We start from the raw sequence: 17,836 nt of genomic DNA, 5'->3' as shown, positions 1-17,836 counted from the left end.
ACGCAGTTGAGGAGGAACAGAGGTCATTGCCCTTCTTCAACTCCAAGTACAAGTTTTTCATCGCACGCACAATTTTCTCATATTCATAAACTTCATTCGAAGCAGCAGAAACCCCATAAATTTACACAAATCGGTTCAACTGATTTAAAGTTCTAATTTATAATTTATGTAGAAAAAATTGGGCTAACTTGACATTATTATTTATATCAACTCTAATTACAAGTGAGCGAATACTGTTAGCTGCATCACTATAATCAAATAACTCTAATCCTAACCATATTACGTCTTTGTAGATTATGGAAAATTTAGCAAATTCGCAGTCGGTGTCATCACAAAATAACACCGCACCCATGATACACGAGGCAATTATAGGAATAGCACAGTCGCAGTCATTGTGTGTTACAAAAATTGGGAACTCGCAACCGGCGACACACACCGACGTTGGTGCAGAAAACTCGCAATCTATGACACACGCCGACGTTGGTGCAGAAAACTCGCAACCCACGACACACACCGACGTTGGTGCAGAAAACTTGCAACCTGCGACACACGCCGACGTTGGCGTTGGAAATTCGCAACTCACAACACACTGTGACGTCGGAATCGGAAGCTCGCAACCAACTACACACACCGACGTTAGTGCAGGAAACTCGCAACCGACGACACACGCCGACGTTGGTACAGGAAACTCGCAACCGACGACACACGCCGACGTTGGTGTTGGAAATTCGCAACTCACAACACACTGCGACGTCGGAATCGGCAACTCGCAATCCACGATGATGTATATAGATGTAGGAACCGGAACCTCAAAGTCAGGAATGACATTTGCTGATGTATCTATTGGAACTCCTCGGGTGGCAGAAAAAAGTAATGTTAATGTTGCAAAAAGTGTTGAGGGTCACGAAGGTGCTGTCAATCAAATAGATCATGAAGCTGAGTCACAATCAACCGACTTTGAAATTTCTCAGCATTCCTGTACGTCTCAACATAGCCTGACAGGTGGAAACCTTTCGGACGGCCATGATGATAGCGCTGATAATATCGACGAAAACGAAGGGTGTCAATCTCATGATCAAGAACTGAGCGAACCAGATATCTACAGTCACGACGACGATCTTTCCGACCCGCCTTCGCCAACACATGACACCACGACCGAAATGATTAGCAGGAGTTCCAGCGCTTCTGATTCTGTATTTACACGTTATTCTGCAAATGGAAGTAAACGCCGCCGAGCTCTTGGACCACTTCAACAACAAGTTCCTACTTCTGTAAACTCCTCTCGTTGTCGTGATTCAGCCGCATTTACGAAGAGCAATAATCGAGAAAATGGTGAATTGCGCTTCGTTCCATCTGGTATTGGTGAATTTGTTATCAATTCCGAGGACAGTGTGCGCATATCTCCGTCATCTTCAAAAGGTTCCAAAATTCGTGGAAAGAGAGATTCTTCATGTGAGTTATAAAATATGTATGGAAAGACATGAGTTAACCTGCCTCAGACATTGGCTATTTTTTTGGGGGGGAGGGAGGGGGGATTAGGCTTAGTTTAATAAATATTTTTTCAAACCGTAGGTGGAGATAACTTTCTTCTTCAGCGGACTCATGCAATAATTCGAGTGAATCCACAACAACGACTTCGTCTTGGCTTATCAAGGTCAGTATAGTATAGAGAACTTTTTGCAAGTTACTTCCTGAGGTTTCATTAAAATAGTCATTCGAGAAAATGATTTGAATATTATTTAGACGTGTTCCCATTCCACCGTTGCATCCTGGTCTTCGTCGCAATGATGAAAATGAAAATTGAGCAAGACTTTCCTCTAAATCCAAACATTTAAAATGCCATTTTCAAAAAGAATTACACTGTTCTTTGTTTAACAATTGATTTTTTTAGTCGCGAACAAATCGTTATAATCTTAATTTGTAAATGTGTTGTAAAAATATTTCCTGGTAGATTGGTTCTCATTAACAATCCGAATATGTACATACATACACTATCCGTATATGTAAATATGTTGAATGGTTCTAGTAAGTAATCGTTGAACTTTTATGTACTTGTTATTTTCAAATCTTTCGTATGAAATAAACTTTGTGATTTATGTATATATGTAAAACCTACTCCAAGCAACTTTGCGGGGCCTTTTAAGACGGCATTATTACATAAAAGCCAGACTCTAATGAACGATTGGCATATAATTTTTAGCCCGGACTAGGGCTTATGTAATCGACCTGTCCGTCTGTCTGTCTTTCCATAACTCTCGAAGGAGTAGGCTGAATTTTACCAAATTTGATACAGACATGCATCTGGGCATCGACCGAGTTCGAAGATGGGTTAGTGTTTCTCACGGGTCGGGTTCTTGCAAATCCGAAACCCGAACCCGAACCCGATGCCACTGATCCGAAACTTGAGGGCAACCCGAACCCGAAGAACCCGAAACCCGTTTGCAACGATCCGAACCCGAACTGGCGGATCAAATCCGAAACCCGAACCCGAAAAACCCGAATATATTTTAACTTTAAGGGGTGACTGGCTTTTTAGCTAAAAATTCTTTGGAAGGTTTCAAACAAACAATACTTCTGTAAATATGACCGAGGAATTATAATTAAGCACATTTCTGCATAAGTACATAACTCTTAATTCCTTGACCATAATAATGCAATCTCAAAAAATCGACCATGAATAATGGCTTTCCGTGACATTCAGAAATTTTTAAATCAGTTGAAAACTGAAAATGATTTTCAGTTTCAAGTTTCCAATATTAAAGTAAGCTCAAGCTAAATATTTTGCAAATTTTTGATAAAAAATATATTTTATTTTAATATTCAAACCATAACACTAATTGAAGACACTTGTGAAAAGAAGTTACGACAATTAAAAATTTGAATTATTTAATGAATTACTGCAGCATAACCGTCGTAGCAAGTTTGGTTAACACTTTATTTTCTTTTTTAATGTTTTCGTGTTCGTTGTGGCAAAAAGTTCTTGTTGGTTCGGGTTTCGGGTTCTTAGTCGGAACCCGAACCCGACCCGAACCCGAAATTTTGGGATCACATTTCTCGGACCCGAACCCGAAAGTTTCGGGTTCAAAAATTTCGTATCCGAAGCAGGACCCAAACCCGATCCAAACCCGAAACCCGAAGTAAGAACCCGAACCCGTGAGAAACACTCGATCAAAAAACATTTAGACCAATGAGTGGTACCCTGGACACGACTATCACCTCGAAAGTATCCCTTGTTAGCTAACTTTTAATTTCAAATTCTTTGATGAGAAGCCACTAATTGTAAGTATTGCCGTGCCGGATTTCATGTTTTTAACGCAATTTCTAAAAATAGATATGGATAACCGCATCAGATATAAATTTTACCAATTTCATTTCATATTGTTCCATTAAGACCCATTTGCAACCTCTCTCCCAAATTTCACTTCGATATGACGATTTTGAAAAATCAGTATGGGTCACCCCATAGGGTCCATCAAGATTAAAATTTTTCCAACCTAAATTCATTTTTGTCTGTTACAATCCACTAGCAACCTTTGTTCCAAATTTCAACTACCTACTACAAATTTTAGAAATCCGTCGGGTCACCCTATCGGGTCTCCCAGGTTTAACATTTCTGAAACTCCACTCCAATTTAAACGCTTTGAGGTCAGTCGCAATCTTCATACTAAAATTACTTAAAATTATTACTATAGATATTTCTCAAGCTACAAATATTTTACTTACACTTAAATAATTTAACCTGCTCTAAAGGTTCTTGGTAGTTAAGGGCAACGCATTTGGATGGAAATGACCCCCACCGGCCAATTACTTGACCGATCATGCCCATCTCCGAACTCATCCTTACTTTTGACCCGAAGATGAAGTGTGCAAAATTTCAAGTCGATAGCTTTTGTTTAAAGAGAGTTATCGTGCGCACAGACGGACGCACAGACGGACGGACAGACAGACATCTTGGTAAATCTATAAGGCCATCTTAAAAGGCCTAAAAACGCTTGCATGTGTTATATAATGTATAAATTATGTATTTGTATCGAAATGTGCGATACGAATGATGGAACAATACCACTTGGGTTCATACTATGTACATACCTAAATATGTAGGTTGATATATATGTTCATTTTTTTAGAAATTAAATTTTAATTTTAATTATCGCTCATATATGTATTACAGTATTCCTACAATTAATGTCAAATGTTTCCTTTCATTAGTGATCACGTGATTTTTAATATCTTTCTCAAATTTGACCATTCGTTTGATTTTAAAAATATATGGATTTTTCCGAACCACCTTTTAAACATTGATGATTTTAATTTTTCAATTTCCTTTTTACTCAATGACTTTATTTTAAAATCCGATTACTCTGAGGAAAGTTATACCTTTTTAAAAAATAAGATAGTTCAGGTTTCAATGGAGTTTGGCATCTCGTTTAAACGTAGATTCAAATATGTAGTAAAAAAAGTACAAAAGGATATTCAGCTCGTTAGTTCTAGTCAACATCTTAGTAACGCTGATATTTTTAAAATTTTCATAGATAGTTTAGATAATACTTTTTCTAATTTTTTAGTTTGTCAGGATTACCCGAAGAAGAAAATAAATTGTCGTGATAATCCTGTATCAATTTCTAATTCGTTTTCTAATATGTCCCTTGAAAGTAAATTGTCCTTAATTACTGACTTCTTTCAAACTAAATTTGAATGTAAGGCAGTGGACTTTACCAACTTCGATAATTTTATGCAAGGAATTCCAACTGTTCCTGGGGAGCAATCAGAACAGCTTGCTGCAAAGATTAGTTCCACAGAAATTGCGGCGTGCATTTCCAAGCTACAAAATGACAAGGCACCTGGACTTGACGGACTTACACATGAATTTTACAAGAAATTTTCGGAGCAATTCTCCATTATTTTAGAGAATGTTGCACAATTCTCCTTAAATAGTGGTAGATTCCACCTATGCATGCGCACCGCTATTTCAAGCCTAATTCATAAAAAAGGGTCTGTGGATGATCTCTCCAACTTTAGGACGATTTCTTTGACTAACTCGGACTACAAAATATTATCCAACGTTTTAAAATCCCGACTACTTCCTATTTTACCCTTACTGGTGGGTCCATGGCAAACGTGTGGAATTAAGGGTCGTTCAATTTATGACAACCTTACTTTCATGCGTGATGCCTTTCAGTCAAATGAGCTTGTGGGGGCTCTCTTTTCACTCGATCAAGAGGCAGCTTTTGACCGGGTGTCTTTTGAGTATTTGATAAAAATACTTGAGAAATATGGGTTTCCTCCAAATTTTATTAAATACATTAAACTCTTGCATACCGACTTTTCTATCTCGGTTGTTGTCGGTAACACTTTTACTAGAAAGATTCCCCTGAAAGTTGGTCTAAAACAGGGAGATCCGATTGCTTCAGTCTTGTACGTACTCGTAATTGAACCATTTCTTTTTAAGCTGAACAGCCGTCTCCTGACGTCTGGGCCAGCCGCATGGCCAAGGGTACCTGATAAGTACCTGTCTGCCTACGCGGATGATACGACTGCCCTACTTTCAAGTCAGGAACAAGTCCAAATTGTAATTAACGAGTATAGCTACTTCTCTCAATTCTCAGCTTCTAAGCTAAACAGTAGTAAGTCAGAATTACTTTTCTTAGGGGGGACTACTTGGGTAGAGACCAATTTCCCCACCAGAAAGGATGGGTTAAAAATTCTGGGTATATTTTTTGGGAATACAAGCTTCATGGAACAAAATTTTACCTTATTGTTTGAAAAATTTTGTAGGAAGTTATCTTTTTATAACAGTAAAACTTGCGCAGTTAGTTTTTTTTCAAGGGCTAAAATTTTGAATACGTACCTTCTCCCAATACTGTGGTATGTACTCAAGGTTCTTGACCCCCCGGAAACTTTTATAACAGAAATTACTATCTTAATTGAAAACTTTCTCTGGAGAGGATCAAAACGTTGGGTGGGACGCCATCTACTCTATTTGCCTCTGGCAAATGGGGGGATTGGTGTGCGTCATCCGTTTATCCAGATGACAACTTTTCGTGTAGTATTTGCATGCAAAGTCCTAAATTCGAGCGACTCGTATTTTTGTAACTTTGCACGTAAAAATGTTTTCAACATTCTCCTAAAGAATGAACCAGATTATTGTACTTCTTTTTATGACAATTTTTGCAAATATGTACAAATACTTGGTCTCAGTTTTGAACTAATCCCTCACAATATTTTTCACCTTATCCCGCTTAGTAATTCAATTTTCTTGAAAAATAATAGTTTTCCATGTTTAATTCAATTGGGGTGTGAAACCATTGGGGATTTTATTAGTTTCGATTTTTCCCAAAACATGCCTCGCTTTCCATCTCAAAGGTTAATTTCTTGTGAGAGTAGTATTTTGCGTAATATTATTGACACTTATGTACTATCTCAAGAGTGTATCACATTTCGATGCCTAAAATACGGCAACGGGGGTGAGTTTGAATCTTTTGTGAAAACCAAGCAGTATTTACTATGTACTCGTATTGTGCGAAAAATAAAATGGTCTGAGGTATCACTCGACACCTTAAATAATTCCGCCTGGCTTACCCTTCAAAAAAGCGAGGTGAGTAATCCAGAGAAAGACGTAATTTATAAACTTTTGCACAATACTGGTCTAACGCCAAAAATGGCTGAGTCAATGGGCATACATGAGGGTAGGGATTGCCCCTTTTGTCCATTTAAAGATATAAAATCTAGTCATTATTTTAAATGTATCCATTTTCAGCCCCTCTGGCTTTTTATTTCAAAAATTCTCAGCAGAGACCTGACTAATGTCTCTCGATCAGGGATTAATGGGTCTCGAAATATGAAGTACGATAATATATTTATTTATTATGGTCTTTGCACGATATATAAGTCCTATGTTCACTTTCTAAATCACTTTGGGGACAATTTTGATTATTTGTCCCACTTTAGGCACATGGTTTTCGGACGAATATTGTCTGAATTCCATGTTTGCATGCGAGGTGGGAAAGTTTTGATGGACAATTTCCATCGAAAATGGAAAAAATATAAACTATACACTATGATCAACAATAGAATAAACATTAATCTCAATTTAAAATAATATTTTGATAAAATTTCCCACCTTCAGGTAGTTAAAATATTCTTACATAAGCATGTATTATTCTACAAATCTCTTCCTAAGAATTATTTATTGACTTGTCATTGTACTAAATAACGTGGTCATGAAGCAGAGTGAGTCAGAGGCAGTGTTTAATTCCTACCCCTGATGACACAAGTAAAGTCCTCCTCCCAAGAAGATCCACCGCCGTGGGAGACTAAACTGTAATTAGCATTTAATTTTACTTCTTGTATTAAGTTGCATTTGGCACATCTTTCCTAAATTCTTTTAAAGAACCTATAGAAATTTCAAAAAATGCGAGCGTACCCGGGTTGGGAAGGTTCTTTATTTTCAGTCATTTCCTAGCACTTGGCATCGGTAAGGTTAGGGACGCGTTGACATACCCACAGCCCCAGGGAGGATCCCAACCCATTACCTGGCGTCGTGGGTATGTCAACAACTTAGGTGTCAGGTTAGGCTGAATCTTCTTATTTCCTTATCATATAAAGCCATTTCTTTCAGTTTTTCGTGAATGAATGAAATACGAAATTATATCTCTAAGTTTTCGGCATATTTTAAATCATGGCCTAATTATAGCTGCATTTGTATGATGATTATTCCGTTTTTTTTAGAATAGTTGTGTTTGGAATTCTCATTGTACGAACTAATCTTAAATATATGTAATAAAGGGTTGAAATTCCCTAAATTTATTTGAGTCGAAAAAAAAAAAGTATTCCTACAATAAAATTAGATTAGACAGAAAATTTTATAATATCAAAAGCTCCTCCAGCTTGTGTCCTATTTATTGGAAGCGAACTCAAAATACATGCTATATACATACGTTGGGACGCTACGTTATGATCATTGTTTATTCGTAACAGAATAAAGATGCCGACAAATTACAGGCTGTAATTGTTTTTCCAGGTTTCGTACTAACTCGGTCCTTGTTTTAAATGACCTGGATAACAATTCTCCTAATATTACTAGTTAATTAGATTGGATTTTGTAAACACATCACAGAATTAATAGATAATTTTAGGCAGATGAATATGTTGTACAAAAATACATAAATACTTCGTCAATCAGCAAAGTCCCCATGAAAAATCAGGCGAAACAAAGTTTTCCCATGCAACCAGACTGGACACAAGACTATGACTTGGAAATTCTCATGTAGGGTCAGAGGTTGTGGAACGTTCCCATAAACCAGACTGATTTTAGTTGCTCGAGAAAAGCTCCTCTCTAAACAATACAAGAACCAATTAGGTTGCGTACAGGGTAGTGATTGAGACTTATCAAATAGGTTGGTGCAGGTGCAGACAGAAAGATAACGTAGCACCCGTCTGTCCGCTGCGACAGACACGTCAGTTGCATTAACTTTTGGTATCTATAAGCAACTATAAAGCACAAATGATAACATGTCTCGGTGTCACCTATTTACTAATTTTTCAAAATCCAATAATTTGACTATGTAAACTAGATTTCTAACTACCCATAAATAAAATTCAGAAACAAATTCATGACATCTTAGCTTTTATACCCCTGGACCATGTTTGTATATGGTACGATCCCAGCAAAGGCACCAGAACCAGAGCCAAGTCCAGAGCCCGAACCACCTGAGAAACCCCCACCCCCACCAGCACCGAAAAAACCAAATGTCACAATCCTTGTGGATGCTGAAGTTGAGGTAAACTTTTTGGCCGCATAAATAAGTTGATAAACTACTTGTTGAATGTAACCTTTGCCATGTTCAGTACTTTCGGAAAACCCTGAACATTGTTTTATTATGGAAAACTCTCTGGCTTCAGCTTGCCCTTTGGGTAGCAATCCTTATTCTTCAGGTACAGTACATACAGTGATCTGATGTATTAGCAAGTAAACCATAACTTTCGCTGCCAATTTACTTCAGAACCTGCTAATGTAATTTATTGTTTCGCAGATAATCCTAATCATCTTGTTAATGGTGCATCGACACGACAATAATTTGATATGGACGGCCGGTGCGGGATTAATCGGTCCGTTGGGATTTTTTATGGGAGCGACAATATTCTCTATTTTCACTATAAAGGAACCACGCGGCTGTTTGTAAGTTGTAAAAGACTTAAAACCCAGCTTAAAAATCGTTAAATCGAACCCATTGAATCATCAAATTAATTAAATAATTCTGACTGTTGATCGTAAAACGCCTATAATAATTATTATTATAGGCTCGGATCAGCTATTGGATTTCAGGCGTCTTCAGCAATTTACGGTTTACTAACGTTGGATCTTGCACTTCGAATATTTCTTTTTACCTCAACCGTTGAAGTTCAAGATTACCAGATGACGAAAAATACGACCGGAAATGCGACAGTGGCGATGTCATTGAAAGCGCACAACCAGACAAATGTATATGATGCATCAGTCGTGGTGTTTTCTTCGCTTGAAGCCATCCTCTCCATTCCCTACATTCTTACGTGCTTCTTTGTGGTCATTTTATTTTCCGGAGGAGCATGTTGCGGGACGCTGATGGGTGGCAAAGTCGTATGACAAATAATTATTTCAGATATCAAGTCGACACCATGTGGATTTATATACGTGGTTTCTAAAGTTGATGCTGAATACTTTTAGAAACGTTTTAGCGGGTCCCCCATCGTAATATCTACTACGATTTCCTCTAATTCTCCAATTAGCAGCTCCACATTTACCGCATCGCTATCTTCTTCCACTTCAAGGCACAATGAGGCCAAGAGTCTTCCGAATCCCAAAAACTCTGGAGATGATGGATTAATAAAAATAGAAGAACATGTTAAAGAAGGTCGTGAAGCTGGATTCTACTTGAATGAGAGGCTTATCCGCATTTGTTTATGGATTGAAGTGGCATGCATTCCTCTACTAGTGATTTTTATCGTAATGATGTTTATGGCATTTGAATATTTGTTTGCCAAAGAAAAATAACCAAGTATACATTTATATTTATTAGATGATCGCCGCTGGATTTGAGGAGGTAATTTTTTATGTGGATTTCTTGATGCCGGAAACAATCTGGTATCCATTTGCAATATCTTGTGTTCTCTTTGGACTGAGTGTCGGACTAACTTTTTTTGCACTGCAAAATCCTTCCGGATGCAGGTTTGATTAAGATAGGACAAAATAAATTCTACTAATCTATCTATAAAATTCAAAATTTCTGTTGTCAAATAGAGTTGGTAGTGCACTAGGTTTCCAGGTAGGTACTTATATATTTTTAGGTAGAACAATTACAGGTGGTATATTTTTATACATTCCTACAGGTTGCATCGGCGGTTATAAGTTGCATGCTTTCTTGTAAATTGATTGTCATGCTGGCGAAATCTGATTATCCCAAGATGGATGGTAAGAGATGGTGGTTTATTTAGTATGCGCAATGTAAAAGATGATGATGCCGTGACAATTTTGAATACCTTAGATGAGAGCATCGCTTTTACTACGATTTGTCTTCTAGCGACAATTCCAGTGATCATTTGCAGTGCCCTGATTAGTATCCAGTTCTGCCTGGTGTCATGCTGCGGAAGGTATAAGGTGAGGGTATAAAACTACAAATAAAATCTGAAGGAATCCCTGACAGGATTTTACTTTATTCTAGGTAAACCAAATATCATTCTGTGACATTGAGGAAGTGATTCTTTCCCAGTACTCTGATCTGAATGAAAATTGAGCTGTTCCACCAATTGTAGAAATTAATTTGTTGTAAATAATTTGGCTTGCTCAAATATCGACACGCTTCAATTGAATAAACCACGGAATCTGTATATATGAATATTGTTCATTTTTAATGGTTTTACTTAAGTCGACAAGATTTTTATATTAGTTGGGATAAAGGACTGCGTGGTTGCCATTTGCCTACTAAATATTATACGGATGATACATTGGTAATAATACAAGTAACTGACTTAGCATTAGTGACAGCGAAATATTTGCTACTATTAGCTGAGACACTTATTCAAAGCCCAAATGTTGGGCTGCAGACGTGACAAATGCGCTTGTAAATTGAACCAAGTCGTTGGCTCTCTTGTTTGCATTTTCCATAACTTCCTCATGGTTTGCCTCGTCTTCATTGTCATATTCCATGATGCATTCATTGGTAATCAGTGAAAATCCGAAGCACTTAATATCACAATGACGAGCTGCCACCACCTCGGGGACCGTGCTCATTCCTGTGTGAATGGAACAAGTTTATTAGTACTTTAAGCGTAAATGTGTACATAGTTTGCACAAACCCACTATGTACTTGTAATTTATAGAGTTACAAATATTTGTACATTTTGTTTGGAAAATACAAATTGTGTGCTCACCTACTGCATCCACTCCCAATAGTTTCATCAGCCTGGGATCAGAAAACATAAACATAAATTTAATTAACCCGACTCGGTAATATGTTGATCATTGTTGGATAAACACAAAATACTCGTTTTCAAATAATAATATGAAAACTGTTGACTGATAATGTTTTGTTGTGAAAGTAATAAATACATAAATATAAGTGATCATATCACAGTCTAACCTGAGTTCAGTCACAGTTTCGAAACTGGGTCCGCCAACCATTGAATAAACACCTTCGTGGAAAAAGTTGCTCATCCCCAGCTCGGACGCCACCTGCTTGCCCAGCTTTCGCAACTCTAGATCATAAGCTTTATTCATGGCTAGAAAAAAAAAGCAGACAACAAAAACAATTAGATTAAGCAATAAGCAATCACGAGACGCAATCGAGGGAGAGTTGAGATGTATGAGACGTCGAGTATGGAGCATAAAAATAATGATATGCAGGTGGGAAATGAACCACAATAAGATGCTCACATTTCTTTCTTCCTGTCAAATCATTCATCCATACTCACAGTATTAGAGTGATTTAATAAACTTTTCGTGGAACAAAGTGATTAAAAATGCATCGAACCACACCCTCCTCCACTAAAACCACCCCTTCTCCATCTGCATCCCCACCCTTAAAAAGAAAGAAACTGCAATCCAGTCCCTCACATAAGAAAGGATGCACAATTCTTCTCACAGGTGAGTATTTGTGCATGCATATTATTTTAAACAACACTGATTATTGTTAAATGTGCAGGTCTTGCAAAGGCTGGGAAATCCACAATTTCTGATGAGTTGACCCAGATGCTAAAAAGTAGTGGAATCCCTGTCAAACAGTTTGATGGAAAAAAGATGAGAGCTGGACTCTGCAAAGAGTTGGATTTGGCGAAACCACACCACCGTTCTTCTTTTGTTCACCTCGTCAGTGAACATGCAAAAGGATTCACGGAGGAAGGCTTCATCTCCATAATTAGCATTGTTGCACCTCTTGCGCGAGTAAATTTATGTCTTATAGTAATTATGAATGAAACATGTAGCTAACAGAATGTGTCATTTTTTAGGATAGGGAAAAGGCAAGACTGTCCCACCAAGAGTCAAGTTTGCCATTTCTGGAAATATTTGTAGATCGGTCAAGAGACGAATGCGAAAGATTGACGGGATTATTGAGAAATGGTAAAAACAACAATTGAGCCTCTTTCTCCGTTATTATTTAATATGTAATTTTCATTGTTTCCTAGTTTTAAACATTGGTGCACCTATTGATGCCGACTATGAACCACCCACCACTCCTGATCTCCATGTCAAACCCAGTGTGAGGAGTACGGTGTCGATGTGTAATGACATAATTGATATTCTTGTAGCGAATGTGAGTTAATGCAACAATGCAACATCCCATTCTATGATCCCATTGTCATATTCACATGTTTTTGTAGAACATTATCCCACGACCACCCGTTTCACTTATGCTTCCACCACTTTCTCCTGCTTCTCCAATGCCACCAAGTCCATCTCCCTCTTCGAATTATGACGGATCAACTACGGCAGAGGATGATGATGATGAGGATAATGCAGAGGATGATGATGATGAGGATAATGCAGAGTATGATGGGGAAGGAAATGTCATCAGTTTCAAATTCAAGTTGCCAAAGAAGGGATCTTACCTCCGTGCGATTTTCAACTACTGTAAAGAAGAAATTATTAGGAGGAGAAAGCTGCAAAACAATCATGCAGAATTGAAGGATGAAGATGTAGATAAGGATGCAATGTTTCTCATAATCATGAATGAATGGACGGAACATTATGAGACAAATGTTGGCAAAGAAAGGTTCTTTCCTGTGGAAATTCCACACCCAACAAAAAAGCAGAAAAACAACACTCCTACAACCACACCCACTACTACTCCCAAGAAAGGCACAACAATGCCAGAAAAGAAGAAAAAGGAAGAGGATTTTATTCCACTTTATTGGGATGGAACTACAATCAAGTACGGCAAACTGGGGACGAAATACACTCAGCCCCGTAAATTTAAATGTGCACACTGTTGGCAGAACAAACTTGACTGTGCAGCCCATTCCTCTACAAGAATTAGCAACTTTGCAGTTTTGACGGATGAGAATGAAACGACGCTCAAATGTTATGCTGTCTTGAAGCAAACGACGATCAAGAAAACTGGGTGGAAAAACACTGTGGTACAAAACATTGCGAAATGTCATAACATGACCATGCTACTCCACCATTTGACATCCCACCCCAAATCCAATTTCTCCGAGGTATACGCCAAATCCATGCTTCACTCTTCACTAACCAAACTGCCAATTCTTCATACTGCAAAAGTGAGTTTCTTATTATCATCTTATTATGCCTACTATGAATTTATGCAACAATGCTTCCTTTATTCTTTATAGTTATCAACCGCTCTAATCTGTCTATTCCGAAACAGTGAAAGAGTAGAAAACGGTGCCGAAATCCAACCCCACGAGTTACTTCAAAACCGTATCGACATGTTTTCTGCCAATTTAGAAGTGCTGGAAAGAACTTTGTCTGAAAACGGGATAACTTTCACCGTGGGTGATGAAAAAGAAGAGCAACCTTCCAACTCTACACTTGTGAATGAGACTAGTTTCTCCTGGAATTTACCCTACGTTTATTGTGGAACCGAGTCCAACAATCAAATTAGTATTGGATTGAAAGTTGCAGTTAAGGGGGCTGTTCACAGTAATTTCACACAGTGAGTTCAAATTCATTTCAAATATTTGGCAGTATTACATTTCGGTTTTAATTGCAGTGGCGATTCATTCACATCCGGGCCTCTTTATCAAACCACCTTGACACCTGCTCAGATTGAAATTGCTAATTTTGTCCAACCCAATACTCCTCGAGATGAGTGGACACCTGAACAAGTACAACTATCTGATGCACAACCACTCCTTCGTAAAGAAGTTGAAGATGATTGTACTAGAAAGGAGGCATTGGGAATTACAACCCTCGTCATTGCACAGATGAAGGGACTTTCTCGGAATGGCATCCCAATTATTCGTGACAACAGGAAATATGAGCATATCAACACTGCTGAACCAGGGGATATATTGTACATACAAAAAGTGTTCAACTTTTTAACAGGCCAATCCCTCACTATTACTGTTTCTCATTCCAATAATACAAGTTTCAAGGATGCGTTTTTTAAGTGAAGTATTATTTATATGAATTGTTAATAAAATCGACCCTTACCGATAAAACGGGGTCCAAACCTGTCAACAATTTATATGATTTAAATGTGTACTCCAAGTTATGAGGCACATGTTTAGCCATGCACTATATGTATGTACATATAACATTACTTGTCGTCGTTGGGACCCCGAAGGGTAGATTCACCACCAATCCCAGGGAAATTAACGTGGTCCTTTATGATCATAATATCGCCAACTTTAAAGTCCTGGTGGATCCCTCCAGCAGCGTTGGTGACAACCTAATCAACGCCAAACATAAGCAAGTTCCACTTGAAGGCATCCATATATGCGTAAATTACGTAGACATAATCCATCTAGGTAGGACACACCCCATTCCAACCGTACCTCCCATACAGGCAAACCCGCATAGATAAAACAGTTGAGAGGTTTTTGTTTTTCGATTTCACTATGAACGAATAGTACATCTGAATACTAATGTTTATTATTAAACACATTTTGGTACCTTATTTTAATTAGGTACCAAAATTTATTTCCGTCATTATTACACCATGTTAGCTTGCTACGTAATCGGTAACGCCTTGTATATCAAATCTGGGCTAATGTCCCTTTTGATGGTGCTCATGTTTCTTGTAATAAGTAACACAATAATGCAGATAATCAACAACGTACCATAAGCTCAACCCCCAATAATTTGAAGACTCGGACGGGCATGGCACACTGTACATGTAGGAAAATATTGTAGTGTTAGAGTACAATTCAAGATAAGTGAAGAGGTGGAAAGTAGGGATAAGATAAGAGTGGGAATAAGAGTGGATGAGGCAGGGTGAGACGAGTCTCACTCACCTTCCAGAGGGGATATCTGTAATATAAAACAAGTTATTAATCAGTAATTTCGGAAGTATATAAATTACGACAAACGACATATATATTAATATACCCTTCATAGTAGTGAAATCTCCCCTGCATGCAGACGACAGGAACGGTTCCCATCTTCCCAATCACCAGTTTGCCTGCATGCCCTGGAACTGTCGACTGCAAAACGAAGCATAATTTTTTGCTGATTCAATGGACTAAAATTCGGTCAATTGAAACTTACCTGGGGAAAGTGAGGAATGTCTTCATAGGGAAAGTCCATCTTCTCATCCAAGCTCTCTGCCAAACTTCCAAGGCCACTGCCACAAATTATGGCAATTTTGGGTCTCAAGTTGGTTCTCGTCAAGATGTAGTCGGCACAATCCATCAAGAATTCGTGGGTGTAACTGCACACACACATAAACAATACAGTTCGATAAGCCGCTGTTTGTCAATGTCCTACGACCCAAACTAATCGCCAACTCTGCATGCAGGTACATATAGATATACTTACGGATTCGCAACATTCCCAATTTTTTCAAGAGGTTTCTGCGGCCCTTGTTTTCTATTTTCATAATCCCCAGTTTTGGAATGGTTGCCATTTTTCGAGTTTAAAGTTTTCGATTTAATGTGATGTTGCTCTTCTCCACTCTTAACATGCAGATGCTCCACCATTCCGCCTCCGGAGAATTTTTGGGAACTCATTTGTGTAATTTCAGAGATTATGTCGGCGTTTCACGTATGAACTCAACAGTGGAACTGCTCTGCAAAATAACGACTAACTGACTCCACATGAAAACGGTTTTATAGCGCTGATGAAATCGTCATACATGAATTTAATTCTTTATCTGCAACGTGTGATCTGTTCTGGGTCTGGTATTTAAGTTGATATTAAAATCATTATAATGTCGAAAGTCGTAGATATCCGCCCGTAGTGTTGTATGTGCCATACTGAATCGACACATTTTGTCAACCTTAAATAAGCTTTACAATAAGCGTTTTGAGTATATATGCATACACATATTTTATATGTATGTGTCGATATTAGTGCATGAAACGAATGGTAAATTACCACTGATATCAATACAATTTGTCTCCAGAAAACAACTCTCGATGGGGATGAGGAGGAGGCTAGGAAGGACACACAAGAAAACGATTGGCTGATCCGGCAAATAATCTCTGCCAGAGATGGAGATTAAATACAATTATGTACATTACAAAACTATTAACTTGAATTCATGCAAGCTTGACACTCAGCACGATATAGGTCACGCTTAGGCCAGCATTAAGCACATATTAGTATACGCAAAATCGTTGAAAAATTCTCTGAGTTATTAGTATTCATTAGTTATGAAGTTGGTTATTACACGGCAATAAATCGAAAGACCTCCTCGGGGTAGGTGAGCGTAATCTACATGCTCAAGTTTCCCAGATCATATAAAAATGTTCCATACATGGACTTCGAGCATGCCCTATATTCCATGAGCATGCCTTTGTATGTACTGACTGATCGGTCAAAACCTCATTCCAGGCCAGAAACTATCACTAGTAAAGTTAATCCAAATAACATATTTATTACCCGAAACTCTTTTTTAATTTAACAGGAAAATTACATAACACTTGAGGGTCATGATTGTTAATAATCTTTTATTGCTGATCTGTGCTTACCTCGAATATGAACCTGAGTTTATAGCTTTCGCTGCATTCAATATGTATGAAAATATGGCTGGCTTATCAGACAGGTCAAAGTTGAGAACTCAAATTAATTGCATGGATCCTCTCACGTCTTGTTAGAGTGTCAAAAGAACTCTTAATTACATATGAGTTTAGCATGAGGTTCAACTGGTACAAAAAGTTGTGCAATTCTTCTAAAATTGCATATCTGATTTAATGAAGCAATCAGGTCTTAAATCTTAATTTCACACATATTTAGAAGTAATGTTTCTGGGTAATACATTTTTTACCAATTTTTGCAACAGCTGACAGCACTTAAGTTTATATAGAGCTATCCAGAGTTAGCTATGGATAACCATGTGTATAAATATTTAAATATAAATATATGTACAAATATATGTATTAATTAATACAATTGTTTGAACTAGTAATTTTGCAATTTAGTAGTGCAAGGTCAAGCTTTTATGAATTACATGACGTACGTACGTACTTACTCCATGCATACAAATCGAATCCAAACTTTCAATAGATTTTCCAGTGGTTGATTTATTTGTCATTGCAAAATTATCAGATTGTATTTAAGTATATAAACTGTTCAAAATCTGTTTCATTATTAATCTCATGTGACGCATCGCATGTCGCATGCAAAACAAGATAATGACGTGCTGCCCGTCGCCAATGCATCCACGCCAAAGAAGTCTTA

General features: G+C 37.7%; 4 protein-coding genes and 1 long non-coding RNA gene across 7 annotated transcripts; 3 read left to right on the top strand and 2 right to left on the bottom strand.

The window, feature by feature from the left end:
• The first annotated feature begins 70 nt into the window (after positions 1 to 70).
• LOC110841682 lies at positions 71 to 2,115 on the top strand. The gene is made up of 4 exons (XM_035845965.1): positions 71 to 222; positions 294 to 1,452; positions 1,573 to 1,654; positions 1,744 to 2,115. The coding sequence occupies exons 2-4, from the start codon at positions 297 to 299 to the stop codon at positions 1,802 to 1,804; spliced, it is 1,299 nt and encodes a 432-aa protein (XP_035701858.1). The 5' UTR covers positions 71 to 222; positions 294 to 296; the 3' UTR covers positions 1,805 to 2,115.
• A 4,164-nt stretch (positions 2,116 to 6,279) lies between these two features.
• On the top strand, positions 6,280 to 11,041 carry LOC110848583. 3 transcript variants are annotated; one of them, XM_035850328.1, is made up of 12 exons: positions 6,579 to 6,595; positions 7,227 to 7,320; positions 8,625 to 8,780; positions 8,848 to 8,934; positions 9,033 to 9,178; positions 9,301 to 9,616; positions 9,704 to 9,982; positions 10,056 to 10,204; positions 10,277 to 10,301; positions 10,366 to 10,447; positions 10,521 to 10,633; positions 10,698 to 11,041. In XM_035850328.1, the coding sequence occupies exons 3-12, from the start codon at positions 8,643 to 8,645 to the stop codon at positions 10,767 to 10,769; spliced, it is 1,407 nt and encodes a 468-aa protein (XP_035706221.1). In that variant the 5' UTR covers positions 6,579 to 6,595; positions 7,227 to 7,320; positions 8,625 to 8,642; the 3' UTR covers positions 10,770 to 11,041. The 3 variants fall into 3 exon arrangements, with proteins under 3 accessions (XP_035706211.1, XP_035706221.1, XP_035706215.1); XM_035850318.1 differs by lacking the exon at positions 7,227 to 7,320 and having other exon boundaries at positions 6,280 to 6,595; XM_035850322.1 differs by lacking the exon at positions 6,579 to 6,595 and having other exon boundaries at positions 7,255 to 7,320; positions 8,021 to 8,780.
• Positions 6,838 to 7,541, bottom strand: LOC118435091. The gene is made up of 2 exons (XR_004834495.1): positions 7,424 to 7,541; positions 6,838 to 7,318 (listed from the first exon to the last, which is right to left on the bottom strand). It is a non-coding gene; the product is annotated as an uncharacterized LOC118435091 (long non-coding RNA).
• On the bottom strand, positions 10,655 to 16,325 carry LOC110848572 (purine nucleoside phosphorylase). The gene is made up of 10 exons (XM_022095821.2): positions 15,974 to 16,325; positions 15,704 to 15,866; positions 15,545 to 15,639; positions 15,451 to 15,466; positions 15,277 to 15,324; positions 14,758 to 14,885; positions 14,648 to 14,667; positions 11,616 to 11,754; positions 11,407 to 11,438; positions 10,655 to 11,268 (listed from the first exon to the last, which is right to left on the bottom strand). Exons 1-10 carry the CDS (start codon positions 16,162 to 16,164, stop codon positions 11,051 to 11,053), a joined length of 1,050 nt encoding a protein of 349 aa, XP_021951513.1. The 5' UTR covers positions 16,165 to 16,325; the 3' UTR covers positions 10,655 to 11,050.
• LOC110848560 lies at positions 11,802 to 14,674 on the top strand. The gene is made up of 7 exons (XM_022095811.2): positions 11,802 to 12,118; positions 12,177 to 12,415; positions 12,481 to 12,592; positions 12,658 to 12,785; positions 12,853 to 13,752; positions 13,825 to 14,147; positions 14,205 to 14,674. The coding sequence occupies exons 1-7, from the start codon at positions 11,995 to 11,997 to the stop codon at positions 14,605 to 14,607; spliced, it is 2,229 nt and encodes a 742-aa protein (XP_021951503.1). The 5' UTR covers positions 11,802 to 11,994; the 3' UTR covers positions 14,608 to 14,674.
• Positions 16,326 to 17,836: the final 1,511 nt, after the last annotated feature.

Source organism: Folsomia candida, unplaced genomic scaffold (assembly GCF_002217175.1).
Source record: "Folsomia candida strain VU population unplaced genomic scaffold, ASM221717v1 Fcan01_Sc001, whole genome shotgun sequence".
In the NCBI taxonomy this organism is placed as follows: domain Eukaryota; kingdom Metazoa; phylum Arthropoda; class Collembola; order Entomobryomorpha; family Isotomidae; genus Folsomia; species Folsomia candida.
The sequence above is the reverse complement of the archived record's forward strand: the minus strand, read 5'-3'. Positions and strand labels throughout refer to the sequence as shown.

Bases quoted from the DNA above. Each gene is read 5' to 3' on its own strand.
- LOC110848583 (XM_035850318.1), top strand. From the start codon at position 6,341: ATGCCTCGCTTTCCATCTCAAAGGTTAATTTCTTGTGAGAGTAGTATT. The intron at 6,596-8,624 runs GTGAGTAATCCA...ATGACATCTTAG, and splicing joins TTACCCTTCAAAAAAGCGAG to CTTTTATACCCCTGGACCAT. The intron at 8,935-9,032 runs GTACAGTACATA...ATTGTTTCGCAG, and splicing joins TAGCAATCCTTATTCTTCAG to ATAATCCTAATCATCTTGTT.
- LOC110848560 (XM_022095811.2), top strand. From the start codon at position 11,995: ATGCATCGAACCACACCCTCCTCCACTAAAACCACCCCTTCTCCATCT. The intron at 12,119-12,176 runs GTGAGTATTTGT...TTAAATGTGCAG, and splicing joins ATGCACAATTCTTCTCACAG to GTCTTGCAAAGGCTGGGAAA. The intron at 12,593-12,657 runs GTAAAAACAACA...ATTGTTTCCTAG, and splicing joins GACGGGATTATTGAGAAATG to TTTTAAACATTGGTGCACCT.
- LOC110841682 (XM_035845965.1), top strand. From the start codon at position 297: ATGGAAAATTTAGCAAATTCGCAGTCGGTGTCATCACAAAATAACACC. The intron at 1,453-1,572 runs GTGAGTTATAAA...TTCAAACCGTAG, and splicing joins TGGAAAGAGAGATTCTTCAT to GTGGAGATAACTTTCTTCTT. The intron at 1,655-1,743 runs GTCAGTATAGTA...AATATTATTTAG, and splicing joins CTTCGTCTTGGCTTATCAAG to ACGTGTTCCCATTCCACCGT.
- LOC110848572 (XM_022095821.2), bottom strand. From the start codon at position 16,164: ATGAGTTCCCAAAAATTCTCCGGAGGCGGAATGGTGGAGCATCTGCAT. The intron at 15,867-15,973 runs GTAAGTATATCT...GTGTGTGTGCAG, and splicing joins ATTGGGAATGTTGCGAATCC to TTACACCCACGAATTCTTGA. The intron at 11,755-14,647 runs GTAAGGGTCGAT...TTTTTTTTCTAG, and splicing joins GTTTGGACCCCGTTTTATCG to CCATGAATAAAGCTTATGAT.